Source organism: Corvus cornix, chromosome 12, assembly GCF_000738735.6.
Source record: "Corvus cornix cornix isolate S_Up_H32 chromosome 12, ASM73873v5, whole genome shotgun sequence".
Lineage (NCBI taxonomy): Eukaryota > Metazoa > Chordata > Aves > Passeriformes > Corvidae > Corvus > Corvus cornix.
The window spans coordinates 11568494-11585873 of record NC_046342.1 but is presented as its reverse complement, the minus strand read 5'-3'; the positions used below and the strand labels follow the sequence as shown (position 1 = coordinate 11585873).

The following is a 17380-nucleotide window of genomic DNA, read 5'->3' as shown; positions in this document are numbered from 1 at the left end:
TCCCCCAAACGATCTCAGTTGCCAATCATCCCCCAGTGAGCTAGTCCAGTTCCCCACCACCACCCCGAATTCGTCCAGTTCCCCATTCACCCTCCAACCAACCAAACCCCCTTCCTCTTCACGCCCCAAACAGCCCTTCCTGTCCCCATCCCCCTATACCTCCCCAACACCCCTCTCCACGTCATCCGAGTCCACCCCATTACCCCTTCCCAGCCGATCCCAGTCCCTGCTGGACTCAGAGCTGGACTCACACTCAGCAAAAGCAATGTCACCCCTTTATTCCCCCACTGCCCGCTGCAGAGCCTCGGCCACCGCTGCCACGTATGGCTCCGGCCACCGGCCCCGCCGCCGAGCGGGGCCTGCCAGTGCCTGCAAGAACCCCTCCATCCCGCTGGGCAGCGCAAAGGCAGGGGCTGCCCGCAGCGCTGGGGGCACCGCCGGCACCAAGGCCTCCAGCCGAGCCACCACATAGCGCCCGTGGGCCGCCGCCAGCCCTGGCATGGCACAGGACAGAGCCGCCGCAAACACCTCGCAGGGTGCCACGGTGGGGACATCATCGGGGCCAGGATTGTGCCGGGGCCCAAGGCTGCTTTCAGCAGCCCCGGACTCTGGCACAACCTTGGCCCCAGTGTCCCACTGGTGTGCAGCAGCCACGGCCGCCGGAGAGAGGAGGAGGATGATGGTGTCGCTGTCACGCAGTGCCCGGTGGTGCTGGGCATGCAGCCAGGGCAGTGGCCCCAAAGTCGCTACCCCGCTGCCACCCCCCGGTGCTGCCACCACTGTGAGCCCCAGTGAGTGCAGAGCTGCCATCAAGGCACACGCTGCCCGCTCCGCCACCGGCTCTGCTGCGTGCACCAGCAGTGCCCGCGGCCTTGCAGCGGACCTGAGGGGGGGGATCATCAGTGTCTGCATCCCCCTAGGCACCCTGCACCCATCCTATGGCGGGAGGCACGCCGGGAAGCACCCACGATGGGGGAGACCATCCCCTGCCTCTGTCGCCCAAGCTCTGCAGCACCCCCTGTACCCAAGCTAAAGAACTGCCACAATGGGAAGCAGCTGAGACCACTACTGATGTGGGATCCTTCCCCTTGTCAGTCCCCCAATCCCCTTGCCGAACCCTTTACCCATCCTAAGGGACAGACATGGTGGGAGGCAGATTGCAGCCTGCCTCCCACCCCCCAGAGGGAGGGTGAAACAGAAACCCTCTTCTGTTTCCCTAGACCCCTACCTACCCCGTTGGGCAGGCAAACATGAAGTAGTCCTGGTGGGGGACCACCTCGCTCTGCCCGCTGACCCCTCTGGGAGAGGCATAGACTGCCCACTCCCACCGAAGTCCCAGGCTCAGCCCACACTCACCCTTAGAGCCATAGCCAGCCCTCAGGGATTTCAGCCATCCTGCGGAGAGGAGAGGCAGTGAGGTCCCAGGAGGGGTCCCAGGCCAGGCACAGCCCGCAGAAGTGCACCACTCACCTTTCATGTCCTCCTTCTTCATCAAGAGCAGCAGTAGGAGACAGGCAGCCCCCAGTAGCACCCCCATCCACACCAGTGCCCAGTGGGTACGCAGGTCTGCAGGGCAGGATCTGCATCCACCGAGGGTCCCTGGCACCCAGCAAGGGTCTCCAGTGGCTCCACAGGAGGATCCCCTCCCTCAGCCCTCCATTATCCCTCCTCTCTCCCACTGTGGCTGTCGACACTCACACTTGTGCAGGGGACAGGCCCAGAGCGCAACACCAGTGCTGTTCTCAGGGTGCCACAGCTGTGGGGGACACAAGGACGTGTCAGACACTGTCCAGTCCCTATCCACTGCCCGCTGGCTGCTCACACTGACCTGCTGGCACTGCCCCACTGCCACGTCCTGCTGCAGATCCTGCTCCAGCAGCCCAGGGTGCCCTGCTCCCTGCAACAACACGCAGGTCAGACAGCGGTGCCACCACTGCCAGACACAGGGGTCCCTGTGCCACCAGTGCCACTGATGCCAGGACATGGGGGTCCCTTCCCCTTTACCGTGCTGGTGAAGCTGGCAAGGGGTGTGCAGGCACCCCGCTCCACAGCACACAGTGAGGCATTCCCCCTGTGTTCCAGCAGCAGGAGGTCATCGGGGCGGCCGGGCAGCGCTCCTGGGAATGTGCCAGGGGGCTGGGGAGGTGGCGAGGGGAGGCCAAGGAGGGCTCCCTGCCAGCTGGACCCACAGGCTGCCCCTGCCCTCCCACCCCAGCAGTACTCACGGTCCTGCAGGCACTGGGTCAGCCGGACCTGCCCACCGCTCCACACCTGCCCCAGAGAGTGGATTAACAGTGCCTGGGGGTGATGTGGGGCTGCCCGTGGGACAGCTGTGGGGCAGAGTGGTGTCCTACCTGCACGCAGAGGTTGGGGTGTGGCCGCAGCCCTCCAAACTCCTGGGGTCCCTGTGAGTGGAAGGGATGCTCCATAACTGTCACCACCATCCTTCACAAAGCTCGCAGTGCCCCACAGAGCCCCACTGAGCCCCACTCACCTGCCCCCTGGCAGGCTGCTGCAGGCCAGGAAGGGGTTGGCAGGGCCCAGAGGGCACCGGCTGCCAGCAGGGCACCAGCTCAGCCAGGAGGTCACAGGGGGCTGAGAGGGAGCAGGTGAGCACCTGCCCCTCAATGTGCAGGACCAGCTGGCTCTGTGCCCACAGTCGCTCCCAGGCCTCAGCATCTGCAGAGGCACCAGGAGTGGGGTGTCACCCCATGTGGTGTCCCCTTAGGTCCCCCTGTGTCCCAGCCCCCTACAGCCCAGTCTCAGAGTGAAGGTACCATGAGAAAAGGGGCACATGGTGGCCCGCAGGGGGTCCTGGGTTTCCGGCCAGACCTGGGAGTGAGGAGAGAGACAAGAAAAGTATCCATGCTGTGGCTGGCCCCCTTGGGACATCAGAGGGAGATATATAGAGCTTGGAGTCCCTCTTTAGTGGCATCCTGCCACCCCTGCGGTGCCCAGTTGGATGCCCACCTGCAGGCAGAGGCAGGGCAGCACCTCATCGGCGGGCAGGACATAGCTCATGGGACTGCTCTGCTACCAGCAACCAGACGTGGGTCACCCCGTGGCAAATCGCCACCAGCAGGGTCACCCAGGGGGATCCGCTCCCAGAGGACCCTCTCCCAGCACACCGCCTATAACACAGACACAGCTTCTCGGGAAGGAGGAGGGGGGCAGCAACCAGAAAACAGACAGGGTGGGGGTTCAGGGAACAGGGTCCATACTCACCGCGGTCACTGCACGCCCTGGCCCACTGGTGCCGTGGCTATTGTTGTGGTAGAGCCGGAGCGTGTAGCTGTGCCCCGCTGCAGCCCCCTGCACCTCCACAACCACCTCCTTCTGCCCCGGGGAGACCCACAGCCTGGGCACTGTATCAGAGGCAGTTCAGGCCACCCAGCTGCTGACACTGCCTGCCCAGCACCACGGCACAAGGCACGGCATGCCCAGGGTCACTCTCACCCCAGGTATCCACTGCCCAGCTCTCCCCGGGGGATGCAAACTAAGGCGGGGTGACACCAGCACCTACCTTGACACTGGGGGACAGCGGCCTGTGCTGCGGGCCACGAACAGTCTGTGGGGACAGGGAATCAGTGGGCAGGGGGGCTGGGGCCACTGCAGGGGATCTGCTGGCACCCGCTGCTGCTGGCTCACCTGGCACCCGCTGCTGCTGGCTCAGCCTCTGCCGGCCCCGTGAGTTCGTGTATGCCGTGACGTGGAGTACAGAGCCCAGCGGTGCCTCGAAGCACCGGAAGATCACCCAACCCTGGGCAGGAAAACCACCACCCCACTGCGGTGAGGCACCGGCACCACCAGCACCCACCTCCCTGAGGCACGGGAACAGGACCACCGTGCCACAGGGATGCGCTGGTGCCAGTGCCCACATCCCCGGTGCCCAGGGACTGACAGTGCTGGGACACACATTCCCAGTGCCCTGCATCTATATACCACGGTTCGGCTACGCAGCGTAGGGCCCAAGGGTGCCCAGACCTCCACGGCCACACAGCGGGATGAGGCGTACGCGTGCCCAGAGAGCAGCAGCAGCCCAGTGATATTGGGCTGGGATGAGGTGGCTCCAGTCGCTGGTGGCCGCTGTCCCCCATCACCGCTATCCTCTGTCCCAGGGGTGCCTGGCAGCACGGAGCGGCGGGGCTCGGTGGCGGTGCTGGCAGCAGGTGGCAAGGCCAGGCGCACGCGTGCCTCCAGGCAGGGCACACAGGCCGTGGGCTCGGTGCAGCGCAGTGCCGGCTCCAGCCGCAGACGAGCCGGGGCCAGCCCGTGCCTGGGCCCCGGGGGCTCTGTCCCGCACAGCACATCGGTGTCTGGGGGGACAGAGAGGGCGGCATGGGGGTGGGGTGCCCATGTCCTGGGTGGGGCGGGGGCCATGGCATGGTGATGGCACTTACCCAAGAGGCGGCAGGTGAGGCCCTGGGGGAGGCAGGGGTGAGGCCGGTGGTGGTGCCAGGTGCCTGACGCCTGCGTGCTGGTGACACCAACTCACCTGGGAGCAGGCCAGGGTATCGCGGGGGTCCCCACGGCCACCCGCCGACCCCACCACCAGCACCAGCAGAAGCTGCCCCAGTGCGTGCATGGTGGGGCCGGGGCCTTGGGGTGCCCCGGCCCCACGCCGGCTACTCCCCAACAGCCCCTCTCCTGGCTCCACGGGCCCCGCCGCCGCCGACGGCTCCCGCTTCCTGCTCTGATCCCGGACACCCGGGTCCTTGCGTGGCGTCAGCAACCGCCCTGGGGTGGGGCCTCCTGCTCCCGCACCGACCACGGAGGGCTCCGTGCCCCGCCACCCCTGGGAGGGCTTGGGGCCCCACAGGGACGAGTTGGCTCCATAGCACGGGCACGGTGCCAGGCTGGCCCCAGGCAGCCACAGCGGCTGTGGGACACGGTGTGGCAACCGTGCCGGTACAGGCTGTGCCCAGCCGGGTGCGTCCTCTTGCCTCTCCGTGCAGCAGAGGAGCACTGGGCAGCCCTCAACCCTCCAAGGCACCAACAAATCCCTCGTGGTACACCAGAGAGACAACAGGGCAGGGTAAAATGACACCTTTATTGCTCCCACCCCAGACCAAGTCCTGCTGGCAGTGTCGAGGCAAAGAGCAGGGCCAGGCTGTGCCCAGCACCAGCCCTCTAGCCACCTGTGCCTGGGCAGGGCAGGGAGCCTCCCCATCTCTCAGCTTCTTCCTGCACCACCCCAACGGCTCGCTTGGCTGTGGCGTCCAAAGGGGCTTCTACGGGCTCTCCTCTAGAGCAGGTCCCTGTATGGGAATAAAGCTGCCCCTTTTCCGGACAGCATCTCCACTCCTGGCCACAGATGACCAGCTGGATGCTTGGTCCAGCCCCTGCAGCACACTCCATGACTGAGGCCAGTCCTGCTTGGACCCCCGCGGCCCTTCCCGGGGCACCCTTGGGTACCCCTCCTGCGCCGCAGTGGGCACACGCTCACCTGAGCCTTGCCTCTTCCTGGCAGAGCCCCTGCCCTCACCGGGGGCTGCGCCCAGCCCTGCAGCCATGCCCAGCTCAGGCCCAGCCCGGGTACTCAGGTGCCAGCAGCTGCCCCGGGGGGCCGGTGCAGGGGACTGCCCTCCCCAGCCCCCACCTCCAGCAGCCGATGCAGGAGCCCCTCCGCCCTGCCCGCCGGCAGCGGCGAGGGGCTGGGGGGCTGCCCCGCAGGGCACCCAGCAGACCGGGCAGCTGTCGGGGCAGGCGGTAGGTGGGCAGGGGCCGGAGGGGGTCGGGGGACATCGCGGGGGCTGCAGAGCCGGCTGAAGTATGCCAGGACCCACCCGCCGCCGCCACCCCACCGCCCCAGCTCCCCATGCAGGCAGGCCATGGCTGCCCCAAAGATGTCATGGGCATCCCCGGGCATCCTGTCGGCCATCCCGACCTGCCACCGATGAAAGAGCCGGGCACTGCCCCGGCTCCAGAGAAGGAGGACAGTGCCACGCTGGCGGCCCACGCGTCCCCGCTGGGCGTAGAGCCAGGGCAGGGCGCCCGCCTGTCCCAAGCCACCCGCTTCCCACAGGTCCAGGCGCACGTCGCAGCCCAGCCCTGCGCGCAGCCGCTCGGCCAGGGCACACACCAGCCCCAGGTGCTCCTCTGAGTCTGGTGAGTACAGCAGCAGCACGGGGCGCCCGCCAGGGACACCTGCAGGATGGAGGGGACAGCAGTGACAGCTCAGCTCCGTGTCCTACTGGCATCGCCTGGGGACATCCTGGCATTCAACAGCATCCACCATCCACCACCCTGGGACCCGTGCAGCCCAGGAACTGGCACCCCCTGGCACTCCAGCCCCTCTTGCCATCCCTCCTGCAGCCCCCCAGGTGCTCCTCACCATCATCTGGCCTCCAGGCACCACGGCAGTTGAGGAGCAGCACAGTCACCACTAGTCCCAGTGCCAGCACCAGCCCCAGCAGCCCAAAGTGCCTGTGGGAGACTGGGAGAGGGGCAGTAAATGGGGTGTCTTCCCATTTCCACTGCCCCCTGAGTCCTCTCCAGGACCCCCTCTCACCGTCGGGACAGAGCAGCTGCTTCCGAGCAAAATGCACGTCTGAGCGCCATACCTGGGGAGGGGCTGGGTAAGAGCGGGACCATGTTGGGTCCCCCATAGCACAGACACCAGCTCAGGGGTCACCTTACCAGCACGCAGCTGCCCAGGACCTGCACCGGCAGCAGCAGCGCCAGCTCCCCTGGAGCAGAGCCCTCTGGCTGCAAAGCACAAGGGCAGGGTCAGTGCGGGTGTGTCCCACCATGTCCCTCCCAGCCCCGCACCACTCACCTGTGTGACGGTGTAGAGTGGGGCCTCGGGTTCACACTGCCCACCCCGGCGCTGGCACAGGGCTGCGCTGAAGGCTGCAGGGATGCGGGAGGTGAGGCGCAGGCGCAGCTGGAGCCCCAAGACACTCACTGAGACATTCCAGGCAGTCTCTGCAGTCACCAGAAAGAGAGAGGAGGTTGCAGGATGCCCAATAGGATGAGTGGTGCAAGGGACCCCAGGGCAGGACTGTGCTTAGCCCAGGGCTGCCTTCTGCCCCTAGGGCTCACCTGGCTGGTGGGGACACTCCACGTGGCTGCTGTTCTTGTAGGAGAACTGAGGGGAGGTGGGATCAACAAAGGGCAGGGTGAGCTGCCCTCACTGACCACAGTCCCCCAGCCCCTTCTGAGGTGGTGCTCACCCACCCACAGGAGCTTACTCGGAAGCAGAGCTGGGGGTGCACATCCACCTTGTCCAGTATGTACACCTGGAACAAATGGAGTGTGTCACTCTGACCCACATAGCCCACAGGCACCCCAGTGCCCACCCATTGCCCTAGAGAGACCCTGAGATCCAGTGGATGCCCCATCCGGTGGCAGGGTCCCACATCCTGTGACACCTCAAGATCGGGAGCCCTCACCTGCTCATCCTCACTGGCTGTAGAATTGGGGATGTCGTGACAGGGTGCAGCCTCATCTGCTGCCTCCCTCCAGCAGAGGGTGGCCCGTGGGCTCAGGGGGCAGCTGGCACTCAGCACCATCACCATCTGGTCCTTGCTGCTGGTGCTGTAGTCGTGGAAGTGCACCGAGGACCACAGCTCGGGACCATCTGTGGGGCGCCGCATCAGTGGGGTGGGGAGACACCGAGAAACAGCCCTGGAACTCGGCTCCCTTCCCCCCAGGCACTCACAGGCATCTGGCCGGTCATGGAAGGGGCAGTGTTTGCTCCGTGGGCTGTCGTGGTGGGAGTAGGAGGCCTGGGGCAGCAGAGCAGGATGGTCAGGGCAGGATATGCCCCCACCCCTCCTGTGAGGGCAGACAATGAGGCTCTGGTGGCTTCAGGGTGGGCAACCCACCTCAATGCATAGGCAGGGCACCAGGAACTCATACGGCAGTGAGATGTGGTGGCCTCCTGGCACCAGCACCTGCAACACGGAGGGAGCATCAGCTGCCAGAGAGTGTGTCCCCCAGTCTGGGATGAGGCTGTCGGGGGCAGAGCCGTTACCTGCTGGTGGAAGGGCCGGGGCAGCTCCTCACACTCCAGGGCCAGCTGGTGGCACAGCCGCACCATGAGGGCAGGACCCTCGGGCACCCACACCTCAATGGCCCGCACCTCAGGGACCCACGCATGGGTAAAGACAGGCCCTACAGAGCAGGCAGGGGGTCAGCTGGCACCGGTGTCCCACCAGGACACCTCCCAAGCCCTTCAGTCTCACCGGGTGGCTCAGCGGTGACCAGATGGCGGCAGCTTAGGGCCAAGCCCCGGTCTGGGATGGTGCGGAGGGAGACAAGGACTTGCCGCCCGCTCTCTGCCGGGAAGCAATCGAACTGCACCTGCCACTGCGGGGAGCAGGGGGTCAGTGGGGGTATCCCAGGCCTTGGTGATCCCCGGCTCCACCGCCCACCCGAGACTCACCGCTGAGCTGCCCAGCGCCCGGCGTCGCTGCCAAACCTGCAGCCAGCCAGCCCGGTTGGAGCCCAGCTCCCGGAAGGTGAGCTGCAGTCCCCGGACACCGCCGAGCTCTGCGAGAAACCGGCGTGGGGCGCTGATACGGGTGAGGGGACGGGGTGTGTCCCCCGCCGCTGCGGGGATGCCCGGCCCGCCACCCCGCGCCGTACCTGAGGTGGGGAGGGCCAGGCGCACCCGCAGGCAGGGCTGGCAGGGCTGCGCGGGCAGGCACAGCCGGGCACGGCTCAGCGACAGGGCGGGCGGCTCCAGCGGCGGCCCAGGGCGGGACGGGCGGCGGCAGCGGGGTCGGCTCAGCGTCCTGTCGGCTGCAGGGGGAGAGCAGAAGGGGGCGGCCGTGCGCCGGGGGTCCCGCAGGCAGCAGGAGCCCTGGGGACTGGGAGTGCTTGGAAGGAAGAGAGCCCCGGGGAGTCCCGGGGAGGTGTACTCGGAAGGGAGGTGCCCCGGGGATTCAAAGTCCTGGCAAACCGAGAACCTCGATGATTCGGAGTCGTCGGAAGCGGGAATCCCTGGGGACCGCGAGTCCTCGGAAACGGGGAGCCCCGGGGATCCGGAGTCTTTGGAAGTGGGAGCCCCGCGGGCCAGGAAGTCTGGGATCGGGAGTCCTCGGAAGCGGGGAGCTCAGTGCCCCGGAAACCGGGAGAGCCCCCCCCACCCCGTCCTCCAGGACCCAGTAGCCGCGGACGGGGAAAGCCCCACCATCCCGCCGCACCCTGGAGCTGGTACCGCCGGGCAGGAGCAGCCCCGCGCTGATAGCCCTGCCCCGCCGCTACTCACCGGTGGCCCGGCACTCCTGCAAGCAAAGAGACGGGGGTGAGCGCGCCGCCGCCCACCTCCCATCTTCCCCCGCCACCTCCTTTCCCCGGCGCTCACGAAGTTGGCGGAGACCCGGAGGCGGGTCACGACGGCCCCGGTCCCGGTCGGTGGCAGCAGCAACAGCAGCGCGGCGACAGCGGCGAGCAGCAGCGGGCGCCCCATGGCCGAGCGCCGCCGCTCCCCCCCCGCCCCGGCCGGCCCCGCCGCATTCCTCCACCGCACGTGCGGCCCCGCCGCCCCCCCACCCCGCTGCCAAGCGGCGCTTCCTGCGGCGCAGACGCGCGTGGGAGCGCGACGGTGCTTTATTTCCATAGAGCAACACGCGGAGGAAGGGGCACGCACCCCAGGGACCCTCCACGGCCCCCGCCCTCGGGGGTCTCCCCCCTTGCATGCGAGCCCATGGCCGTGGTGTGGCTCAGACACCCACCCTGTGGTCCCCGAGGATTCCCCACCCACCGGAGCTGCCCCAGCGCCGCCCCACAGGACTGAACTGCAGAGCTTCAGCACCTCACGGAGCCCACCTATCCCCACTCATTTTTTCTTCTTCTCCTGCGTGCTAGTGAACCAGGAGTCCAGCAGCTTCTTACTGTAGTAGAGTTGCCAGCCATGCACCTGCGCAGCCACCACCACCACCAGGTACATGACAGAGACGGCCGAGAAGCCGAAGATGAAGCGGTAAGCTTTGCCGTGGCGGTACAGCTGCTGCGCCATGGGGAACATTTCCATGGCTCCGTAGATGAGGGGAGCCATGGAGAAGAGGCCGGTGCTGATCATGGAGAGTACCAGGTAGCTGATGTTGTTGCGGGGGAAGGACAGGAGGCCCAGGAGGGAGGGCAGAATGCTGAGCAGGTAGGGATACTCCCACTGGTAGGGCATGGCCACCTGGTCGTGGGGCAGCAGCTTGAGGTGCCCCACGACCATCTGGGCCAGAAGCAGCAGCCAGATGACCACATGCGTGTAGATCAGCTTCTTGATCTCCGACTTGAGGGTCACGCTGGGGAGAGAGTGTGGGGCCGTCAGGGCCTGCTGAGGTCGCGTGTCCCCTCCGGCGTCCCGGGGAAGGGGACACCTACCTCATCTGGTAGTGCGAGGCCACGCGCTCCCGGTGCTGGAAGTCGCTGCCATCGGTGCCGGCGGCGCGGGGACCCCCGCGGGAGGCCATGGTGCTGTCCTGGGGAGGCACAGTGTCAGGCGGGGCCGCCCTCCCTGCCCGCCCCCCAGCGCAGCCCCGGCACCAGCCCAGCCCCGGCACCAGCCCAGCCCCGGCACCAGCCCCCCGGGCCTCCCTCCCCGTGACTGCCCGGCCCTCCGGGACATCCCTGCGGTGTCTCGTCCCCCCCCGCCCGCCGCTCCCCGCCGTGCCGCACCTGCGGGCGGGACCCTCTGCCCGCGCTTCCGCTGCTCTATGGCCGCGGCCGCCGGCTCCGGATGCCGGGGGGGTCGCTCGGCGCAGGCGCGGCGGTGCCGCCATGGCGGGGACCGGGAGCGCCGCCGCCGCCGCGCGCGGGCTGGCGCGCGTGGGAGCGGGAGCGCGCGCCGCGGGGTCCGCGGGGCCCGGAGCCGCGCGGGGGGGAGCCCGTACATGGGGTGCGTGTGTACATGGGGTGCACGCCCACGGGTGTGCTGGCGCCTGGAGGTGCGCACGCGCGGGTACAGAGGGGTTATGAGGTTGGGGTTATGGGGGGGTTTTGGGATTGGGGACACACCTATGGGGTTTCAGATGTGTGAGCGCAGAGGGGCTGGAGAAGCATGAGGGTGCGGGGACACGCGTGGAAAGGAGGGCGGATAATGGTGGGTGAGGTTTATGGACACGCAGAGTGGGGTGCAGGGTACTGAGGGAAGTGGCTGAGGGAAGTCCCACCCGTGTCCCTCTGCCCACTCCATCCCCTGCAGGTGGTGGCGGCTGCTGGGCCCCAAGGAGACACTGAGGCTGTTGGAGGGCTCCGTGGTGCACCGGGAAGGTACCTGCGACAGGAGAGGATGGGGGCAGGGGAGACAGTGAGGGCGGTATATCCTGACCAAACTTCCCCTCACCAGGAGCCGTGCTGGCACTGAACAAGCCCCCAGGCCTCCCCGTCCTGGGTGAGTACGGGACAGGAATGGGGGGTCTGCGGGAGTACCTATGTGGGGGGCTCAGCGGGTGCTGACCCACCAACATCTTGTCAGGGCGCCCTGGGGACCTGAGCCTGGATGCACTGCTGCCAGCACTGAGACAACGCCTGGGCCTCGCTGCTGAGCTCCACATAGTGAAGGCTCCTGCCAGGTATGGTAGGAGGTTCCAGGCTGGAGGTCCTGGGGTGGAGCAGGGGCTGCCTATCCTCCTCCAAGGCTCAGAGCAGCCGTGTCCCACAGGGTGTATTCTGGCCTTGTCCTCCTGTCCAGCTGCTACCACACCACTAAGAAGCTCCAGCAGTTCTTCACCAATGCTCGCTTGAGAGGCCAGTACCCTGCCACATATCGGTGAGTCCTTGGGACCCTGCCATGCTGGCATGGGGGTCCTGTCCCCTTCTCACCACCTTACCCTGCAGTGCCATCACCGTGGGAATCCCAGCGGAGGTGGAGGGTGAGATCCGCACTGGGCTGTGCTGGCAGCAGCATGGGGACAGAGCCATGGTAAGGGGGTGCCATCAGTCTGAGGGTACAGGGGGTACCCCAGGGAGTGCTGAGGGCTGTGTTCTGCAGGTGGTGCCAGTGCCGGCCCCAGGACGCCGCAGTCTGGCCAGGAAGGATGTGAAGAGCACCCTGACGCGCTACCGGGTGCTGGGCACTGTGGCGGGCTGTGCCCTCCTCCAGCTCCAGCCTAGGACGGGTGAGCTGTCCCCCAACACCTCCACCACCCCAGCCATGCTTCCTGACCCCTGCAATCTCTCCTTCCCCCTGTTCCTTCCCAGCCTTCCCAGAACAGCTCCAGGTGCACCTGACACTGCTGCTGTGCCCGGCCCTGGGTGACCACAAGCACTCTTCCCGTGTGGGCAGGGTGCTGGGAGTGCCCTTTCTGACCCCTGAGACCGCCCCGACCCACACACAGGTATGTGGTCAGTGTGGATGCTGGGTGGGGCATTCAGCACAGCCCTCAGCACTCCTGCTAAGCTGCCCACCCACATTGCAGGTGCTGGACAAGGAGTTGCTGTCCCGGCTGGGCCTTTCTCCACAGCAGCTCCATTACCTCCCACTCCACATCCACCTGCAGGAGCTGGTGTTGCCTGAGGGCCCCCTCTGTGCCCCCCCACCACCCCACTTCCTGCACACTCTGCGCTGCCTGGGGCTGCCTGAGCACTAGGAGCCCTAGTGCTGCAGGGGGACACCCACTCCACCCTTTTGCTCTCTGCCACCCCATTAAAATCCCCCCCGGCTGCCTGGGTAGCTCAGCACTCAGTTCTTTTCTTGGCACAGAGGATACATTTTTCCTGGCTGTGCCTCTGGCATTACTGGGGGCATCAGCCCTGCCACCAATCTCTGCCTGCCCTGGTTCCAGGTACTAGGATGCAGCAGCATCTTCACCCACCACAGCTTCGTCTGGCGGGGGCAACCACAGGCAGGAGCAAAGGCGGCTTTTCCTGCCTGCCCTCTGCCCTGGCAGCCCCAGTTCCCACCTGCAGCCTCATCCCAGGGGCAATCCTAGCCCTCTCCACAACTCTTACACACAGAAGGTTCGACCCCGGCTCCTTATCACAGAATTATTTTAAAACGTCCATGGGGGAGGAGGTGGGTTCCACGACACAGCAGTGGGAGCTCTTTGGGATGAGAGGTAGCTGGGTACTGTGGTGTTGGCCCAGCAAGGACAGACAGGGTGTTGTCCTCTCCTGGGGGTGTCTCAGTGTCCCAGGTCTTCTGCATCCCGCTGGGAGCTGCTATGTGCTTCTGCTTCAGGCACAGGCTCCTGGTGCTCTGCGCAGACAGAGGTTGTCTCAGGGGCTTGGCAGGAGGGAAGCAGCGGGCACAGCCCTAGCATGGCCAGTGGTTGCTGGGGGTTCCTCGGGGTGGTGGCACAGGCACCCAGTTCAGGGGACAGCCATTGATCCGGGGCTGTGCAGCCTGGGGCTGCCCAGGCAGGTGACTGAGCCATGGCAGCCGCTGGCTCCCAGCAGAGGAGGCCCAAGCCTTTGATGGTGCGGGGGGGTCAGAGCTGGGGAGAGGGCCGTGGCTCCATTGCTCCAGAGAAGGCAGCTTCCCTATTGGTGCTCTGGGCTGGGGCACCTGGGTGGTTCTGCCCCCTGGGGACACAGGTGGCTTGGAGGCACTGGGCACCTTGGTGGGAGATGGATGCTCAGCTCTCCGGCGCACCTGCGTGGTTCTGACCCTTGTTGACATGGGGAACTTGGGGGCACAAGGCAGAGTGGTGAGGAACTGATGCTGTGCTCTCTTGGGTACATGGGTGGCTCTGGCCCGTGGGGACACCGGGTGCTGGAGAGCATTGGCCGCAGCGGTAGGGGGCTTGTCCTGGGCTTGCTGCTGTGCTGGCTGGGGCTTCTTCAGGGAACAGCCTTTGACCATCAGCTTCACACGTGCTGACAGAGGCTTGGGCACAGCTGCCTGCAGGGAGACAGCAGGGAGTGGGGGCTCGGGGTGCCTGGGGGGTGTCTGCCCCCCATCCCCCCAGCCTACCTCCTTGTAGATGAGCTCAAATGCTCCAATGGAACAGGTGGGGTTGTTCTTGCGGTCGAGCACAAGGCGCAGTATGTCCCGCTGGACGTTGGCACAGAGCCGTCGGGTCACTGCTGAGGAGGGTCTCATGGTGGGGCAGGAGTTGATCTCCAGCAGCCAGGGCTGGCAGTCCTCCCCGACAAGAAAGTCAGCCCCATAGAGCTCGAAGCTGCCCTTGCGGAAGCCCACCTGGTCCTGGGCACTGCGCAGGGCATTCAGGATCGCCGCCTTCATGCCGGGCACCAGTACCTGGTGCCAAGCATCTGCTTGCCCCAGCTGTTCCAGGTATTCCTGGAACTGCTTGTTTGACCAGATTTTGTCAGGGGGCACACGGGGGTCCTGGTCTGGTGATGTCTTGTACCACTTCTGGACGGAGACGTTGCAGAGGTGCCTGGCACTGAGGCAGGGAGAATGGGGCTGGGTCAGGGGGTGCCAGGGTGCTGGGGTGTGGGGAGCTGGGGTGGGGAGCGCTCACCGCTCCAGGTGACACAGGGAAAAGGGCCAGGAGCAGAAGCGCAGGTAGCAGTCTCGGTAGAACCAGACGGTCAGTGGCTTCCAGTCAGTCACAACAAACCATTGACGGATGTCGAATTTGGTGCCGAAGATGGTCAGCAGCCGCTCCACATACTTCTGCACCACCCACCTGCCCACCTGCACCGAGGGTGCTGTGAAGCCCCGTGCCAGCTGCAGTACCTCTTCCAGCCGCGTCGTGCAGACAATGCCTGGGGAACACATTGATGGTGGGACCCCTCCTAAGTGGGGAGCTTCTGTGTGCTCCCTGCTTCCCCCAGCCTTACCCCTGCCTTGGGATTCTGCACCAGGCTTGAGGATCCAGACGTTGAGCTTGCCCTCCATGCCAAGCTGGGGCAGCTGCTCTGCCAAGTGCCGCAGAAGGTTCTGGCACTGCTTCCGCTGCTGCCTGGTCAGCACCAGCCCTGCCCCCTCACTGTGGGGGGGATGAGGGCCTCAGCATCAGCCCTGCCATGGCGCCCCTCATCCCCCCATCCCACTAAGCACTCACTGTGCCACATGGTAGTATTCCTGCAGGAAGCGGTCCCAGTCAATGCATGTCCTGCAGGGGGACGGGGTGCCCCTGTCAATGTCGTGATGTCGTAGAACACCCAGGTGCTGCTTACAGACCTCCAAGGCCTCCTCCACCAGCTCAGTGTACAGGGGGAAGCCTGCCGGTGCTGTGGAATGCTTGGGGTGAGAGATGTGACTCCCATGCCAGCCTTAGGGCCAGAGACTCCCTGTAGGATGGGTGGCTTTGGGTGCATGGGGATGGGGTGGGGAGCAGAGCACCCATAAGGTGGGCTGGTAGGAGGGAGTGGGGGATCCCAGGCCACAGCCATGAGCAGAGGCTGTGCCTCCAAGCTCAGCCATCAGATGTCCCTAACTCTGAAATCCCTGCCATCACCTCCAGGCCCAGCTTCATGTACACACCTGCCCTCTTGGCAGAGTTTGAGACCTGCTTAGTCCTCACTGGCCTGTCCCCAGCCTCCTCCAGGGCCAGTTTGAGCAGGCTGCGTGCTGCTGTCAAGCGGAAATCCTCTGCAAGAGGGAGGCATCATCCTCAGCCAGTCCTGCACAGGACATCGGAGGAGTGGGAGCATAAGGAGGGACAGGAGGGCAACAGCCTTCGGCTCACCAATGAAAGCTTCTTGCTCATCCGTGGTCCCCAGCCGGTAGCACCGGGGGAAGAAGGTGTTGGGGTCGGCTTGCTCAATCCACGGCAGGTTTTGTAGGCTGAGGCACAGCCCCTCCTGTTTAGAGGAGGTTGTCAGTCCCTACTAGACCCCATCCCCCTCCCCAGGGGCTCCAGCCTCCCACCTTGGTGGTGAAGGCATCCACTCGGGCATAGTGGTTCACCACGTGGTCCTGCTGCAGCAGCTCATGGTCAGTGGCCTCAAGGAAGTTGGTCCAGATGAAATTTGGCAACCGGTCCCGCACCAGGTAGGACTGGCAGAGGGAGGAAGCCACAGTGGGACACAGAGCCCCCATCCTATCCTCATCCCCTGTCCGAGGCTGTGCCCACGCCTGGGGGTCCCAGGGGGAAGGGTGCTGGGGGCAGTGGCAGAGCTCAGCCCCAGCCCTCTCAGCTAACCATGAGGTCATGGATGCCACTGGGGTCCTCATCACACTGCTCTTCCTCCTTCTCTTCCTCCTCCTCAGCAGGTGGCCATGCATAGTGCAGGGGGTCTGTGGTCCCCAGAAAAGGCTGTGCCCCACCGCATGGGTTCAGCAGTGCCTCCCCCTGCCCACCACCACCATTACGTGGCCTCGTCTTCAGCCGCTGCTTGTTTTGGTCACCACGGTGCTGCTCCAGCTGTCTGCCCATGCTGGGGAGCTTCCTCTCCACCCAGCCCCGGGCTCGCAGCAGGTGGCGGATGATGGGGTAGGGGCCCTGCACCATGAAGATCTTCTTCTCCTGTACAGAGATCATGGGCTCAGCCTGCCCCAGTCCTGGTTCCCTCTGGCTCAGCTCTGCTGAGCCAGAAATGCAATAAATGCAAGCATGTGGCATTTGAGGGGTGTGAAATCAGGTCCCTCACCTTAATGGCCATCTCCACATGCAGCTTGGCCTTCTTGAGCTGCTCAAGGTTAAGCGAGCGCTGGCAGCCAACCTGGCGGCTGGTGGTGGTGGCTGCAGAGTGCCCTGTGAGGACAGTCCTGTCTGAGCCCACTGTCCCCGTGTCCCCAGTCCCACAGGGCAGGCAAGGAGAGGTAGAAAGCACTGACCTGCCTGCCTCTGCCTGCCTGAGCTCTGGGGCCTTGAAAGGGCAGCCTCCGACTTGCTGAGCCTTGTGCCAGTGTCCCAGCGGCACTGCACAGTCCCAGGGTGCCCCACTGTGCCCTTGTCCCCAGCCTGCTGGGCCGTGGGGTGCCTGGAGTGTACCCTGCTCAAGTGCTGTCCCTGGCTGGGGGGCTGTGTCCCTGCAGTGCTGCTCTCTGTGTCACATTGTCCCATGGTAGCCTGAGAGTGAGGGGAGCTGTGGGTGGCTCTTCCTCCTCTGTGCCAAGTGGGGTGTCCTATTCCCCTGTCCTGCTGGGGACTGAAGCAGGCATCCAGCACAGGACATGGCCTCTAAGCCCCAGTACCATGGATGTCAGAATGCAGGATATGGCTCCCCCAACCCCAGCACTGCTGTGATGTCACAGCCCCAGCTCCAGCCACCACAATGGCTCCACTGCCCGGAAGGGGGCACAAACAGCCACCTATGCCCACAGCCTGCAATCCCCCACTCAAACCTTGCACCCTGCCTGAAATCCTTCTGTGCCCCACACCCCAAGCTCCTTGCTGCCTCCAGGCCGGCTTCAAGTCCTTTCATACTCTCTTGACACCCCCCATGGCCCCTCACACACCCCCACTGTTTGCTCTTGCCACACCATGCCCCTCCAGTTCCATGCTCTGCTCCCATGCCATGACCTACTCCCATTCCATGACCTGCCCCCAGGGCCACAGTGCCCCCACCCCCCCCC

General features: G+C 65.6%; 5 protein-coding genes across 9 annotated transcripts; 1 reads left to right on the top strand and 4 right to left on the bottom strand.

Annotated features, from left to right (window-relative positions):
* Nucleotides 1-253: 253 nt before the first annotated feature.
* Nucleotides 254-5493, bottom strand: IL17RC (interleukin 17 receptor C). Of its 2 annotated transcripts, none has more exons than XM_039558705.1 (17): nt 4496-5493; nt 4401-4422; nt 3943-4316; nt 3649-3760; nt 3524-3568; nt 3226-3365; nt 2971-3030; nt 2778-2832; nt 2495-2679; nt 2355-2405; nt 2226-2271; nt 2005-2117; nt 1829-1897; nt 1699-1756; nt 1471-1566; nt 1353-1395; nt 254-883 (listed from the first exon to the last, which is right to left on the bottom strand). In XM_039558705.1, the coding sequence occupies exons 1-17, from the start codon at nt 5168-5170 to the stop codon at nt 277-279; spliced, it is 2751 nt and encodes a 916-aa protein (XP_039414639.1). In that variant the 5' UTR covers nt 5171-5493; the 3' UTR covers nt 254-276. The 2 variants fall into 2 exon arrangements, with proteins under 2 accessions (XP_039414639.1, XP_039414638.1); XM_039558704.1 differs by having other exon boundaries at nt 723-883; nt 1357-1395; nt 4496-5492.
* A 24-nt stretch (nt 5494-5517) lies between these two features.
* Nucleotides 5518-9418, bottom strand: IL17RE (interleukin 17 receptor E). Its single transcript, XM_039558706.1, is given in 17 exon segments — nt 5518-5637; nt 5640-5733; nt 5735-6147; nt 6335-6563; nt 6640-6708; nt 6779-6927; nt 7045-7090; nt 7194-7241; nt 7395-7582; nt 7664-7730; nt 7830-7898; nt 7979-8118; nt 8190-8313; nt 8390-8496; nt 8593-8748; nt 9218-9233; nt 9314-9418. Coding segments are annotated over 17 exon segments (2118 nt in total). The 3' UTR covers nt 5518-5539.
* Nucleotides 9419-9540: 122 nt separating this feature from the next.
* On the bottom strand, nt 9541-10715 carry JAGN1 (jagunal homolog 1). Its single transcript, XM_039558713.1, has 3 exons — nt 10624-10715; nt 10330-10427; nt 9541-10250 (listed from the first exon to the last, which is right to left on the bottom strand). Exons 2-3 carry the CDS (start codon nt 10416-10418, stop codon nt 9788-9790), a joined length of 552 nt encoding a protein of 183 aa, XP_039414647.1. The 5' UTR covers nt 10419-10427; nt 10624-10715; the 3' UTR covers nt 9541-9787.
* Nucleotides 10646-12627, top strand: RPUSD3 (RNA pseudouridine synthase D3). 3 transcript variants are annotated; one of them, XM_039558712.1, is made up of 9 exons: nt 10646-10799; nt 11150-11217; nt 11294-11338; nt 11423-11519; nt 11609-11716; nt 11785-11869; nt 11939-12065; nt 12148-12284; nt 12366-12624. In XM_039558712.1, the coding sequence occupies exons 1-9, from the start codon at nt 10726-10728 to the stop codon at nt 12534-12536; spliced, it is 912 nt and encodes a 303-aa protein (XP_039414646.1). In that variant the 5' UTR covers nt 10646-10725; the 3' UTR covers nt 12537-12624. The 3 variants fall into 3 exon arrangements, with proteins under 3 accessions (XP_039414646.1, XP_010388442.2, XP_019135911.2); XM_010390140.3 differs by having other exon boundaries at nt 10767-10843; nt 12366-12627; XM_019280366.2 differs by lacking the exon at nt 10646-10799 and adding an exon at nt 10832-10906 and having other exon boundaries at nt 12366-12627.
* A 307-nt stretch (nt 12628-12934) lies between these two features.
* Nucleotides 12935-17207, bottom strand: LOC104683323 (tubulin monoglycylase TTLL3). Of its 2 annotated transcripts, XM_039558703.1 has the most exons (11): nt 16640-17207; nt 16453-16556; nt 16005-16328; nt 15731-15859; nt 15549-15663; nt 15344-15451; nt 14922-15090; nt 14698-14846; nt 14376-14622; nt 13862-14297; nt 12935-13789 (listed from the first exon to the last, which is right to left on the bottom strand). In XM_039558703.1, exons 1-11 carry the CDS (start codon nt 16866-16868, stop codon nt 13202-13204), a joined length of 2598 nt encoding a protein of 865 aa, XP_039414637.1. In that variant the 5' UTR covers nt 16869-17207; the 3' UTR covers nt 12935-13201. The 2 variants fall into 2 exon arrangements, with proteins under 2 accessions (XP_039414637.1, XP_039414636.1); XM_039558702.1 differs by having other exon boundaries at nt 12935-14297.
* Nucleotides 17208-17380: the final 173 nt, after the last annotated feature.

Coding starts and splice junctions, on each gene's coding strand:
- IL17RC (XM_039558705.1), bottom strand. CDS start 5,170: ATGGGGAGGCTCCCTGCCCTGCCCAGGCACAGGTGGCTAGAGGGCTGG. Junction 3,569..3,648: donor CCAGCAGCAGCGGGTGCCAG/GTGAGCCAGCAG, acceptor CTGTCCCCACAG/ACTGTTCGTGGCCCGCAGCA. Junction 1,396..1,470: donor GAAGAAGGAGGACATGAAAG/GTGAGTGGTGCA, acceptor TCCTCTCCGCAG/GATGGCTGAAATCCCTGAGG.
- JAGN1 (XM_039558713.1), bottom strand. CDS start 10,418: ATGGCCTCCCGCGGGGGTCCCCGCGCCGCCGGCACCGATGGCAGCGAC. Junction 10,251..10,329: donor GCCTCGCACTACCAGATGAG/GTAGGTGTCCCC, acceptor CTCTCTCCCCAG/CGTGACCCTCAAGTCGGAGA.
- RPUSD3 (XM_039558712.1), top strand. CDS start 10,726: ATGGCGGGGACCGGGAGCGCCGCCGCCGCCGCGCGCGGGCTGGCGCGC. Junction 11,218..11,293: donor CTCCGTGGTGCACCGGGAAG/GTACCTGCGACA, acceptor TCCCCTCACCAG/GAGCCGTGCTGGCACTGAAC. Junction 11,339..11,422: donor CCCAGGCCTCCCCGTCCTGG/GTGAGTACGGGA, acceptor ACATCTTGTCAG/GGCGCCCTGGGGACCTGAGC.
- LOC104683323 (XM_039558702.1), bottom strand. CDS start 16,868: ATGGGACAATGTGACACAGAGAGCAGCACTGCAGGGACACAGCCCCCC. Junction 15,452..15,548: donor TGAGCAAGAAGCTTTCATTG/GTGAGCCGAAGG, acceptor TCCCTCTTGCAG/AGGATTTCCGCTTGACAGCA. Junction 14,847..14,921: donor GAATACTACCATGTGGCACA/GTGAGTGCTTAG, acceptor TCCCCCCCACAG/TGAGGGGGCAGGGCTGGTGC.